Source organism: Melanerpes formicivorus, unplaced genomic scaffold (assembly GCF_026170545.1).
Source record: "Melanerpes formicivorus ecotype bairdi unplaced genomic scaffold, bMelFor1.0.p_v2 SCAF_30, whole genome shotgun sequence".
NCBI classification, from domain to species: Eukaryota; Metazoa; Chordata; class Aves; order Piciformes; family Picidae; genus Melanerpes; species Melanerpes formicivorus.
Window position 1 is genome coordinate 8892554 of NW_027142382.1, and position 13369 is coordinate 8905922.

The following is a 13369-nucleotide window of genomic DNA, read 5'->3' on the forward strand; positions in this document are numbered from 1 at the left end:
GCTGGGAGGCAGGGGAGGTTAGCAGCGGGATCAATGTGATCAGAGCTGCGGGAGAGGGAAGATGCGCTGGCCCGCCCGCTCGCCTGCCGCCGGGCCGGAGGGAGGTGTGTGAGGAGCCGGCTCGCCGCGGCTCGGAGCTGGCCACTGCCGGGGATGCTCGTGTGCTTGCGCCGAAGGATTTTGTCACCTGTGGCCCTGCCCCCGGCAACCTGCGGGCGCCTCCCTGAGCCAAGGACACACCTGGGCGCCGCGCACCCGCCTCCCGCCCCCGCCGCCGGCTGCCTCTTCCCCCGCCCGAGCGCCGGGCGGCGAGTGTCGGCAGAGCCGCGGGGCTGCAGGCGGGGCTGAGCGCTCGCTGGGCGGACGAGCGGCCCCGCAGGCTCCGAGCAGCCACCAGCCGAGGGAGGCGGCGGCGGCGGCGGCGGCCGGACCTGGTGCGCGCTGCCTGGCAGCTCCGGCCCGGCCGTGGGCGCGGCGGGCGAGGGCGAGCCCGGAGCGGGGAGCGGGGGAGCGGCGGGGGCATGTGGATGTTGGCCGTCGCCTTGCTCCACAGCATCTCGCATGGTGAGCGCTCGGGGGCTCCGTCCCTTTCCTCTCCCCGGGAAGGGCAGCGGGTCGCGGTTGTGGCTTTTGTGCGGAGACGTCGCGCTGGCTGTTAGTCGTGAGGAGAAGGGCAAAGCTTGCTCTGTAACCGTTTAAACTCGCTTACCTAGCAAAGTGACAGCCCGTAACCCAGCCACCTTGCTGCATGCCTGCCTCGTTCACAGTAAGACGGTGCTTGTAGAGGCAGGGATAGAGGTGCTTTTTCTTCATTTCTTAGCTGGAAAAGTAGAGAGAATTTTGCTAAGTGCCGCGTGAATCCGTCTGAGTACACAGGGATAATTTGAAGGGCTTTCATCCTAAGCGTTTGCTTTGACGTTTTGCTCCCTTCTACATTTTTTTTCCCCTTTATCACCCTGCGTTTTCACTTAACGGTTCTTTGAAAAATATATTTAAGAACTAATATTTTTAAATTAGTTCCTTGTTATAATTTCAATGAAAAGATACCTTTTTATTTTCTTTTTTCTTCTTCTTTTTTTTTTTTTTTCCCCCCCGATCACCTACGTAAAAATATGCACAGATAAGCATTACATCATCTGAAAATTTTGAGGACTTTCAGTCAATTATAAAGTTAGGAAGGGGAAATTAGAGTGGAGATAGGTTAAGGGTAAGCCTGTTCTAATTTTTGTTTCCCTCTTCGTACTGCCAACTCTGATTAACAAACATTAATTGTAGTTTCCAGATATTTCTTTTTAATAGTGGATGGGGGATATTTTCGAGCATTTAGCTATATGTGATTGGAAACCATGTCATGTGAAAATATATTTTAAATAGATAACATATCTTAATAGAAGTTAACGATTCAGTTTTAAGGACAGAACAGAAATTATGCTATATTCTGGGATTCTGACTGTTCTGTTACATTGGTTCCTTCTCAGATTTGGGAATGTGGCGTTGCCTGTAATGCATTACACCCTGACAGTGAAATCAAAAAGGTTAAATGCACAATTCTTGAAATAGGTAAAGCAGGTAGAATAAGAAAATAGTTTTCATTTGAATTGGATGAATGTGAGAGAAGGATGGGGCGAAGTGTAAGATTTTCCTAGAAGATACAAATAATTCAACCTCTTGCAGAGAGTGAGGAATGAATGCTGGATGAGGGTGCCTTCACATCTTCTTAAGTATATGCTGGATGAGAAAATACATTGTCAGGCATGGCCAGACTAGTGCAAATAGCCAGATAGACCATAAATTAGGAGATGAATCTTAAGTCAGTATTTAGGACTTTATTAAAATGCTTCTGTCTTCCGAGTGCCACAGAATGCAATATGATTGAAAACCCCCAAACCATAAACTTCAACATTTTGTACTTCTTGTAGCAGTAGAAGACAACTGCAACAAGTAATAATACTAAGAATTTATTTATTTACTTATTTATTTATTTTTGATAAGCAGCACTGTGCCTTTCTCTCTGTCCTCTTCAGCCAAATACCTTGGCAGGCGAGATTTACTGTTAGTAAGACAGACAGAATCAGTCTGAAAGTATATGCTCTTACTGTCGCTGTTCATTTAAAACTAGATGTGCATAGGAAAGAACATTCTTCCTCTCCAGAAATCTTACAACATTTTTTCCTTGATGTATGAAGTCAGTCACAATTTCACTTTCAGTATCCATGTGCTTTTGGATCACAGTCAAATGTGCATTTATACCCCAAAGATTTTTCCAGTTTTCATAGTGTAACATGGAAACGATGGATGCAACTGTATAGATTCTATACTGCCATACAACATCTTTGCACTCATGAAAGTAGCTTACTAAAATAAAATAGTTTTGGTGTATGGTAATATTATAAGATGGAAGCACTGTGGAAATAGGTAGTGGATGGGTTCAGTGATTCTTTGCAACTTAAGAAGCGTGCTTGGTTTGGGTATCATACTTGAAGTAAAAATGCATATGCATTTAGGATATTTTTAAAGCATTTTTTTGTTTGCTTTGTTTTTTGGATAAGTGGCATCTATCTTCATGTTAAGCCTGAGTAACTTGGTTATATTTATTAGTAACCCTTATTTGGACTATCATATCCAAGTTAAGAGTCAGAGAATAATATTTTTCAAGGACTTGAGTTTTGATGCCATGTTGTATCAGATCTGTATCTCTGAAGAAAATAGCTGCGTATATAAATAGATGTCACATACACATTTTTTCCCCGTTATTCTCTCTCTACCTACATCTGAACTCCATTATATGAGAGGCAGTATTCTTTTATGACTATATCTGGGGAGTGGGGGGCACAAGCTATTGAAGGTTGCTTGGCTTCTGCCATTGCCTTTTCTGAACCCCTTAAGGAACCATCCTATGTTTACTTAAAATACAAGCACATTGTGAGTGGTTTTCAATTATGTGTTGTATCTGATTTTAACTTTAAAATGTACGAGATCATTCTTGTTTATATTCTGTTGTTGTTGTTGTTGGTTTGGGGGGTGATGATGGTGCATTTTTTTTTTTTCTTTTTGAGGTAAGAAATAGCTTAAAAAGTAAACCTACACATTATGGGTTTAAACCTGAAGATTTCATCTTGGGCTAAATTTCTATGGAAGGTAACAGAAACAATCTGAATAACAACAGCAAGGTTGGCCTCCATATTTCCCTACACTCACTCAGCACAAATACCTTTTGTCAAATTAGATACGTGCACTGTCTCTGGATAGGGTTTATGTTTGTGAAATAGCTTCCTTCTGGGGACAATAAAATACTAAGATGCTGTTACATCCAATTAACATTTCTGAAGCCTGAAACAAAACCTTCCCAAATACCTGGTTAAAGTTTTTAGATTTTGTGAGGGTTTTAAACTCTCATTGCTCAGAGTTTCTTAAAAATACAGGTACCTATTAACCATAAATGCATTGCAGCTTTAGTAAGTGTGTGGGATGATAGAGACATCAATGGGAGCTGTGCAGCTAAATTCATCACTTTCAAAGCCTGAATCATGCAGTTTACAATCCTGAGCAATACTTTGAGTTGCCTTGAGGGCTACTACATCCATACTAGCTTCCGTGTTTCTGTACCTATGCATTCCGGAAGCAAGCTACCTTAGCCTCATTGTAATTAGTCAGGGGGCATTTCACTAGTTACGAGAAGAGCAGGAGGGAGAAAGCAGGGGAGGCTGTAAGGGTAGAATGGCCTCCTTCAATGTGCTGGCTCTTTATTGTGGCTACTGTGGTATAGTTAGCTCAGAATTATGATGCTGTTTCCAGAAATGAGTATCTTTCAGTATAATTTAGTCTCTGATGCAGGTATGCTGAACCCATTTGCAGCCTTCTCTCCGGCTGTGCTTCTTATATGCCTGCTGTCCATAGATGTTCTGCTGAAATCAATGGAGGACTGTGAGGCACCCAGTCCAGTACAGACAACACTAAAAATAAATTTCCATTAAAATTATTTCTTGTTTGAAGCCTTTCCCTGCCCTATATCTATCAATGAGTTTTAGCAGCATATTAGAAGACTGAGAAGGAGCACACTGAACTGAGATCAGAGGTTAGGCTGGAAAATGACCAGTGAAAGTGACAGTGGTACTAACAACGCTCTCCAAAGAAAATGGTGACTCTCAGTGCTGGGGATAAAACATTGAAGGAAAAGAGCAGTGTTCTTTGCAGAAACATATTGTGATATGCTTATAACTTATGTGGAATTATGTAATCAAACCTTAGAAAGTTGAATGCATGTACAGAAAGCACTTAGCTTGGTGTATGCTTGTGGATGGCACAGTAGAGCTGATAGTGTTTTTAATCTGATGTTACTCAAAGTCTGAATGGCTATTAATTAATCACCAAATGCCAAAAAGAGGGAAAACCGTTATAGCTAGGCAGTCAGAGCACATTAGAAATATATGGTTTTGTGTCAAAAGAGATGTTTTCCCTCAGCTCAGGGTTCACTGATCCCCAGGCTTTGTCACTCGTTTTGGTGTTTTTTGTCGCTCTGAGGTGGGCAGCGTGCAGTGTCGTGCAGTGCTGCCTGTGCCGTGGTGGGATGCCAGTGCCACACAACACTAGTGGGCAGCAAACTGCACAGGTCTGGCAATGTTTCTGAAAGCCCTGGAAGCAGACCATGCCATTTTTTTGGTCAGCGTGTGTTTTGCTGTCAGTGGTCACTAAGCTTTTCAACTGGTGCATGCTGTCTTCTTTCCATAGCGTTGAGTAGCAGATGTATGTGACAATAGAGGTATTTTTGGTAGTAAGACTGATTTCAGTGAATGGTGAAAACAAACCCACTGACCCCTGTTAAGCAGCTTGCATCTGGAAGAGTTTAGAAGTTGGTTTTTATTTTGTTTGCTCTTGGACAAGATTTTGTCATGTAATGTATCAATAAATTGTTGTGGACTTTGAGTGGCTCATCCAGAAAGTTCCTCCTGCTCATCATCTGTGCAAAGTTCTAGTTACAGGAGCAGCTGGGCTCAGGTTGGACCTCAATTTTTTTGTATCTTTACCTGAGTAAGTGTCCCAAATATATTGCTTTCTCAGGTGCAGGGGTTGTTTGGAATGGGGAAATAATCTCCTTTACCCAAGTGATAAACACTGAAGTGAGAAACAAAGGAAAAAGCAAATAAGACATTTTGGGGTAGGGGCAGGGCGTGCTGGGGTAGTGAATTGAGAAGCAAAATACATGGACCTCTTTTCCCTGAATGTTCATTCTAGTTAACAATTTCAGATATGTGTACAATCAAGGCCTGTTTAAACATACCACTTGTTTACCTCCTCATTTTAATTCGTGTATGCCATTTATCAACCTCAGACTAGGATGCTTTCAGCTTTCCAGTGGGAAAGAGACTAATTCCAGCCTTCTCTTCAAATGCAGATAAAACATTATATTCAGCATAATTATTCTAAAGTACAAGTATTATTATTATTATTAATTCTTAATGTTACTACTTTTCATTGAATCTAAAACTAAGAAAAATCCATTTAAGCAATAAGGGTCTGTAGATCAGAAAACTTAATTATTTCACAATGAATGTGTAGGTGTATGCAGTTAAATTACTTGTTTTACAATATAGTTTGAGATACTTCCTTTCCCTTTCACCTGTTATGAAATCAGTGAATTCAAGACTTCAAATTGCATTATTTTCAAAAGAAACTCTATCTTCTGTCTTTGCCTCCCTGCATCTTAAAAGCATTTCATCAAACAATTGGTATTTTCAAAACTAAAATAGCATAAAATGGGAAGTATTTCACAGCACAATATTTTGGAGCCCTGAAGAGAACCTCTTTAAGAACAAGCCCCAGATTCCTCAAATACTTGTTAGCACTGGGGGCTTTTCTTGCCATTGCTTTTATTTCATTTCTGCCATTTCCTAAGAAAAAATAAAATTATGTTATTACCTCATAAGTATTTTTTTTTCCATTAGAGCATTGGATGGCTCATCAGAAAAAGAGAAATAACAGTATATCAATATATATCTTTCTTTGTGAAATGGACAACACATGGTACGATACATACTGAGGAAAGACAGACAGAACGGCAAATGGATGGACAGACAAGATGACAGAGATTAACCAGTCTTCTCAGCATCCCTGTTTAAGCTATTTTTACTTAGAAGGCAGGGAGAAAGATTTAAGAGTGAGCCAGCAATCCTATTTATAGAAAGCCATTTTTAAATGCAAAGGCTTTGAGAAAGAGAGTCACCTCCATACTAAACACCAGCCTCCCTGGAGCTTCCTAGTAATTGAGGGAGAGAACAGCCCGGTGACCCAAGCTGAATCACTGATGTGCCTCTGCTGAAGCTTCCAGAAGGACAGACCCTGCACAAGTGCAAGAAATGGGTCATGATACCTGAAAACAGCACCCTGCTGTGTGTTGGTGTGGCAGATACAAAGGCACAAACAAGGACCATCTGAGAAATTTTCTTGCCTGGTTAATGTTGAGAGTCTCTATGTGCAAGCCATAGTGTGAGCTGAAGACCAGTCCGCCTCTTGTGGCTCTTAATTTAGTATGTCAGAGATATTGCTACTTCTGAGATTTCTTTTTTAATATATACATCACACATACATATATGTGTAAATCTACATAGCTTGTAATTGCTAAAAAGCTACTGTGTCCAGAATATCTAGCACTTGCATTGATGTCCAAGTATACTGATGCTGTTTTCTTCCAATTAATTGCATGGTAATCTCCATGCAGGAGATTTATTGCTTAAGATTTATGCTTTTATTAGGCTAAAAATTATTCTTACTAACTTTCTGTTACCTAAAGTAGTTTTTTTGAGTAAATTTTGAGGAGCTTTTCAATTTTTTAAGCATAGCAGAAACATGATTCTTGAAAGGACCGTGGAACTTTCAGTACAAGTGGAATATGATCATGTTGCACTGTAGCTATGACTAGTTTCCTGCCTATATAATCTACTCTCAGTGACTCTATAGATAAGACTGTAGAATTGCTCTATGTAAGAATCTGCTGGCATGAAATCATCTTGTGGTTTTCCAAAAGAGTGGCTTATGGGAAGTCTGCAGGCTAAGGATGTGTGTGTCGCGGCATTTTAGAACAGCAGCCTTCTGCAGCCCGAGTTTATAGATGTGATAGAATTCAGGGACTTGAAGTGTTTGTTTTTAGAAGGACCTCCATGATAATATGTTGTTGTTCAGTAGAGTTTCTTAGACATTTTAGTAATTAGCATGGAGTTCAAATACCAACTAGAATTCTAGGACATGGCTCTTGTAAGAGGTGATAGAGAAGGCAAGATGGCATGCTGAAATGTGCAGTTTTGGAGGATTCCATATGTTGTTCTTAAGGTTTATACTGGTCTGCACAAATTGCCAAAATGCTACTAAGTTGCTTTTCCACTGACTGGAAAGATGATTCATCAAATGTGACCTCTGGCTTTTGCTAGATTCTCATGTGGATATCTTTTTCCCCTATCAGAAATCACTGTTGGTTGGTTTTTGTTTGTGTGTTTGCTTTTGTTACATAACGTTGCCTTCTGAAGTCTTGGGGTTTTTCTGTGGGAATGTTATTTGGAATCTTAGCCCAGACTTTGGAAAGTACTATGAATGCATAAGGTTAGTCTCCTGAAAACTAAAACATGAGCATGCAACATGCTGTTAGATGTCATCTGGCTTGAGCTGAGGACAGAGGAAGTCCTTGGCGAAGTTTTTTGTTATGAAAAAGCAGATTCTGATGTCCCTGGAATGGGATCTTGCTAGAAAAGATGTCATTCAAGCTTTAAGGGGATCTCAGTTTAAGCAGAAAAGGCTTCATGAGTTTCACTAACCAGAAGGTCCTGCAGGCACTGCACATTGTTCAGTGGAGTCTTTTCCTCCTATTAGATGGCTTTACTGTGATTCACTTTAAAAGCCAGTTCACGTCCTATATGTCTAGGACAGCTGGACCATAGTTTGGGTTGCAAATATATTCACTATGTTATGATATGAAGGAAGTAATTTCAGAGACTGTCACTAAAGTACAAATTCCCTGGATACATCTGTAGACATTTAATGTAGAGAGGTTTTGGCATAATAAAGTGATTCCTGAATGTCTAGAGTAGTGATTTGCATTATACTAGTTCATGCTTTCATCTATACAGATTTGGGAACTTTTCCTTTGTATCTTTCTTCCTAGTTTCGTTGTGTGATCTGAAGGTTTCTCTTCTACTGTGACACCTTACCCACAGTCTTGTTGTGCAGGGGTTCTAGAAATCAGATTTTTACCACTGCAAGGAAAAGAGGAGAATCACAGAGTAAGGTTCACCTCACCATGGGACTTGAGTGATGGATGATACTTGCCATGTTTTTTGTCATGTAATCTACAGCTGTAGCTTTTTGCTTCCAGATTTTTGTAAATACATATATATTTATATGTACAAAATGGATGCTTGGGAGAGAGTGAGGGAAGGGGGTATGAAAAGGATTTTTAGTGAGGAAGGTGAAGGAGGAAAACGGGTGAGCTTGGAAGTACATGGGTATCCAGGCAGCACTGCAAGAGGAAGGACATTCAAAGAATATGAACAGCAGGAGGCAGCCTCTGAAGGCTAAACCTGAACTGATCCGCTTATGGTGGAATACCTTGAAGTTTCATCTTCAGTATGCAGCAGAGAAAGCAAGGTTGAAACTGTTCCCTTGTGAGCAGGAGCTGTGGGTGAGCGGTGGTCAATATGTGGCTTTGGAACTCCCCAGTCCTGTTCCCTGTGACTCCATCTTGGCTGTTGGTCTGTGCCAGGGAGGAAGCTGGTGCTCTGTGTGGATCTTCTTGTACCTACCAAGGGGAAGCTCAAACTCCCAACGGCCCTTGTCCTTCACTTGCCCATATTCAGATTTTTTTTCCACGTCTGCTCATGCTATTTCATCTGTGATACAGGCCTTACTTGAGTCTTACAGCTCCTCCTTTCTCCACCTTATTTCTTCAGTTATTTTTATTGGTAGTAAAAGCATTTCTCCTGTCCCTATAAGATTATCCCCTGAGGCAACCAATGGCTTTGAGGGTGTGAGGGGGATCATGGGCGGAAAGCAATCCTACGAACGTCATTGCAGCTGTAGGGCAGGATGTGCGAGTCTGTTGCTTGAAAAGAAGGAAAGATCTGAGCTCCTTTATTGGGCAGGAGGGAGATAATTAATCCTTGGAAAAAGAGGCTGAGCTGTCATGCTTTCAGAGAAGCACTGGCAGTCATGATTTGCTGTTCAGCTGTTGGGAGCTTAAACTGTCAGGTTTGGTGCAATGGGGTCTACTCAGCGCATGTGCCTGAACACCCAGGCTTGCCCTGGGGCCCTCTCTGGGTGTGGTCTCCTGTTGCCAATGTATCAGGTTGCTGCCCCACCAGAGACCAGCTCTTTGTCTATACAACAAATTGTAGAGCTACTTGCTTTGCAAATTCTGAAGAAGACTATAGATATGGTGGGACCAGAGCGTGGAGTATGGAATCTGGAGCATTTAATATTTAATTTTTTTACCTGCAGAAGAAAGATTGATTTATTTTTTAATTTTATTTTCTGGTCCAAAGTCGTCCTCCCCTGCCTCTTTACACCCCCCACCCCCCCCCTTTTTTATCCTTTTTTTTTTTTTTCCCTTTAGCTCGTGTGTTCATGCTTGAGAAGGATCAGTACAACTTCAGAGAGATGTGACTGTCCTGTTAAAGCGCTACATGCGCTCAAGCTGTGTTTGTTTCACTCGTGACAGAGTTTGAGTTTTTTGAATGTCTTGACTGGTGACATGCGTGAAGGCAATGCAAAGAAAAGGAAATGCTTGTCTGAAGACACTGTAGCAGTTCAGTGAATATTTATTATGCTCAAAAGGTAGTCCTTAGTGGATATAAGATGTTGCAGTATTCCTACCACATCTCAAAAGGCATTTCTATACAAAAGAAGAATACTGATTTTTAGTAATTACAAAAGGAGCTAATGAGTTTTTAAAAACATTTTCCACAGTTAAATTAGTCTGATGCTTAATTTCACAAAGTTCTAAGGGCTTTTTGGATCAGTACATTGAGGTTTTCTCATGGGCCTCTTCAAATATAACAGCTTTGTTTGCCTGCTATGTAACTAGGAGACTTTTGTTTAAAATAAATAGCACATACTAAATAGCAAGTGGAAAATGAAGACGCTATGACATGGCATAGTGCTGGTACTCTTACGAAGGGACCTGCACTCCTGACACCAGCTGCAGATGCTGCCCTCTCAGAGTGCAAGAATAGAAGAGAGTTTTAGGGATAGGTTTGGGGAAATGGCAGTTGTTGTGTTGTGTTCCAGCCTGTCTCTGATTACAGTCTCAAGTAGCCTTTCCAGCTCTATGTTGCTCCCCTCTCACTTTGCCATATTGCAGTTTTTGTGAGGTGATGAAAAATCTTCTGACTTAGATGTTCCATTCTTTGCTTGGAAAGAAACAAGCAGGAAGATAAAGCTAGATATTTCAAACCAGCAATGTATTTTTTTTTATACTATAATTTTTAAACTTTTAAAGGAAATTACTTTTTAATTAAGTGGACTCCATGTACATCATCGCTCTCTTTGATCTAGGAATACACATAGTATGATAATTCTGCTTTCATGCCAGAAACGAATTTATTGCATTTTATTAGTTCATCTGTCAGTCACTTTTCTTATGAACTAAAGCATGACTATGCTTTAAAGTGATGTACAGCTCTTTGTTGCTCAGGTGTTCTCTGGAATTATCACTTGCATTGATGGGTTGCATGCTGTGCTTGTGTGAGTTTCCAGACTGTGCATACTTGTACATAGCAGAGTGCCCGGTGTAGAGAAAACCTGCGGTAAACTGGCCCTATGATGTAACTGGTTGCCTTGTTTTATTAATGTACAGTCATTGTGAGAAGCCAAAAGGATTATTAGTAATAGCTCTGTAAGAGGGATATAATCAATTTAAATTAGCTCACAGCTGAGCCTGTATGATCTGGTGTCTTTAAAATGTAGGTAAGCAGCTCATCATTTTGCTTCCTTACATAATATTATAGGAAACTTTCCAAGTCCAATCTTATCTATAAATGTTACAGCTCATTGCATTTATTTTATTTTTTTAGTGTCCAAAAGTATTATCCATTTGAATTAAGAATAATTCAATTGCATTATGTTGTGTAAAAGGTCAAACAAAAGACACCCCCTAAGATCCTCTGCCCCCTAACACTCTGCCTCTTTCCTTCCTCCCTCCCATATAGTCTTCCAGGCTTCCTTCTCTCTGTACATCTCTTCCTTCCCACTCTCTAGGCACAAGTGTAATTTTATTGAATGGGTAAATATCAGGAGTGATTTTTCTGGTCTTAGTTTTCTGCTTTTGATGACTGGCATGATTTTAAAAAGAAAACTAGACAATATAATATAGAAAATGTTCCTTAATATCTCTTGCTTTCCCATTCTCCCCTGCCCTGAGCCAAAACACCCTGACTTATTTAGACTATTCATTTCAAATGCAGTTTGTAAAAGGTTGCTAATATTTTGCTCTATCCTTGAAGATCATCTAAGTGATCTATAGTTACACGTTCACGTGGGGAAACTCCCAGGGAAATAGTAAGGTATGATTATAAAGGAAACACTGTGGGCTAAAATGTGTGCTCATGCTCAAGGCTTCATATGGCAAATCAGAGCGGTATAGTGGTCCCCAGCTTTTACAGTTCTTCCCTAAATATGAATAGACTATTGTGCGCAGACTGAGCTTCAACATCTTCCATGCTGGAGAACTGTATGTGATCTAAGACTGGGATATTTAAATTGCTTCTTAGGCACTACAATCCTCAATCTCTGTTGTGTTTTATTACGGGGGGGTGGGGGGGAAATATCTGTGCCTGATCTTGTGTCATTAAAATGTGCTGCGTGCTCAAGGTGTTTCTTCGTCTGTTCCTCTAGCAGCTTTTCCCCTCAAGTGATTATGCTAATTAGTGTTTGATCAGATGATTAAATTATAATTCGATTAATCCTATGTGCTAAACGCTCTGAATGCATTTCCATCGCCTGAATGCCTTGTGCTTAAGCGTTGCTGTTTGTGGCTTGATACAAGGCTCTTGCCTTTTCCTGTACTTAATGGATTTTCTATATTAAAAACACTACAGCTCCTTTTGACATTGGGAAATGGAAAAAATGGCTTTTTGCTTTCCTGCAGAACCAGAAATATATAGATTCCCCCTAGATGATCTGAGTGTTCATAGGGTTTATTAGATAACAGTGGAAAAAAAGGGCTCAAGCTTTTTTTTCCTGTTAACGCACACCTCATGTCCCATTCACAATCTACCGAGGCAAAGTCCTTTATCTCTTTGCATTTTGAATGGTATTTCCCCCAAATAATTCTTCTCTTTTCAATGCTGAAATACATTTTCAGCCAGAAGGCTCACTTTGCAAGAACAAATTGTTCTGTGTATGAGAGAGGAAGAAAGAGAGAGAAGGTTGTTTTACCTCCTGCTACCTGCTTTTTCCTCTCTTTTGATCCAGGTTTATTTTTGCGTGTCATCTGTAGGAGATAATCTCCAGCATAGGTGTAGACTGGAGAATGCACTGAATTCATAACCTGGGTGCCACAGAGAGATTAATGTTTAGCTACAGCACTGCTTGCTTTGTTGGGAGTCCTGTATTTTTTAGGTTATCTTATTTCACATGACTGCAGGTTCTACATATTGAAGAAAAACAACCACAAAAATCTCCAGCTTTAAAGAGGACATTGGCTTTGAATATTAAATATAAATGGGTGCTACAAACCTAGATATGTAACTGACTTCTGCATTTTTGTGGCGATAGGATGGCATCTCTGAACACCAGTGGCTTCTTCTGGCAGGGACTATTTGATAGTAACGAGGGAACAGAGCTCAGAGAGAGCCTGCTAAATTTAAATCATTTGGTTTGTTTCCATTCTACTGTGCAAAAACCCCCAATATTCTCATCATGGAGCAAATCCTCCTTCTCCCTCTCTCTCCTCCTGAATTTATCTCAGGGGAAGTGTGAGACAGATTGAACACAGGATTGCCAAGACTTGTGGGACTTTGCCTTGCTGTACCCCAGGTGTGGGAAGGTAGCGCAAGGGAAAAGGAATGCAAAGGATGTTTTCTCTCTGCCTCCCTTTGTTTACCTTAAAATATGTCAGACGTTCATAGAACTCCTATAACATCTTATTTCTCTCCTTTCAGACTGTCTAGGAAACAATTTTACCTGTGAGGTAACTGGCATGTTACAATCTATTACCAGCTATAAAACAACATGGGGTAAATGAGTCTCCATAATTAAGGTCACAGGGGCCAAATGCACCTTCTTGCTGTTGGTCTCTAAAGTGCACTTGTGTAACAGTGACTGAATACTGAGATCTCATCAGGCTTATAGTTTAAGAAAATCTATGCCTTGTCAATGAATTCAGACT

The 13369-nt window shown here is 40.7% G+C and overlaps 1 protein-coding gene across 6 annotated transcripts in view; it reads left to right on the forward strand.

Annotated features, from left to right (window-relative positions):
* Nucleotides 1-495: 495 nt before the first annotated feature.
* The window catches only part of DSCAM (DS cell adhesion molecule), a 491025-nt gene continuing 478151 nt past the window's right edge, over nt 496-13369 (forward strand). For all 6 annotated transcript variants that reach the window (XM_068155247.1, XM_068155248.1, XM_068155249.1 and 3 more), the window contains exon 1: nt 496-564. In XM_068155247.1, coding sequence (XP_068011348.1) covers nt 522-564 — 43 coding nt within the window. In that variant the 5' untranslated portion in view covers nt 496-521. The remainder of the gene's footprint in view (nt 565-13369) is intronic.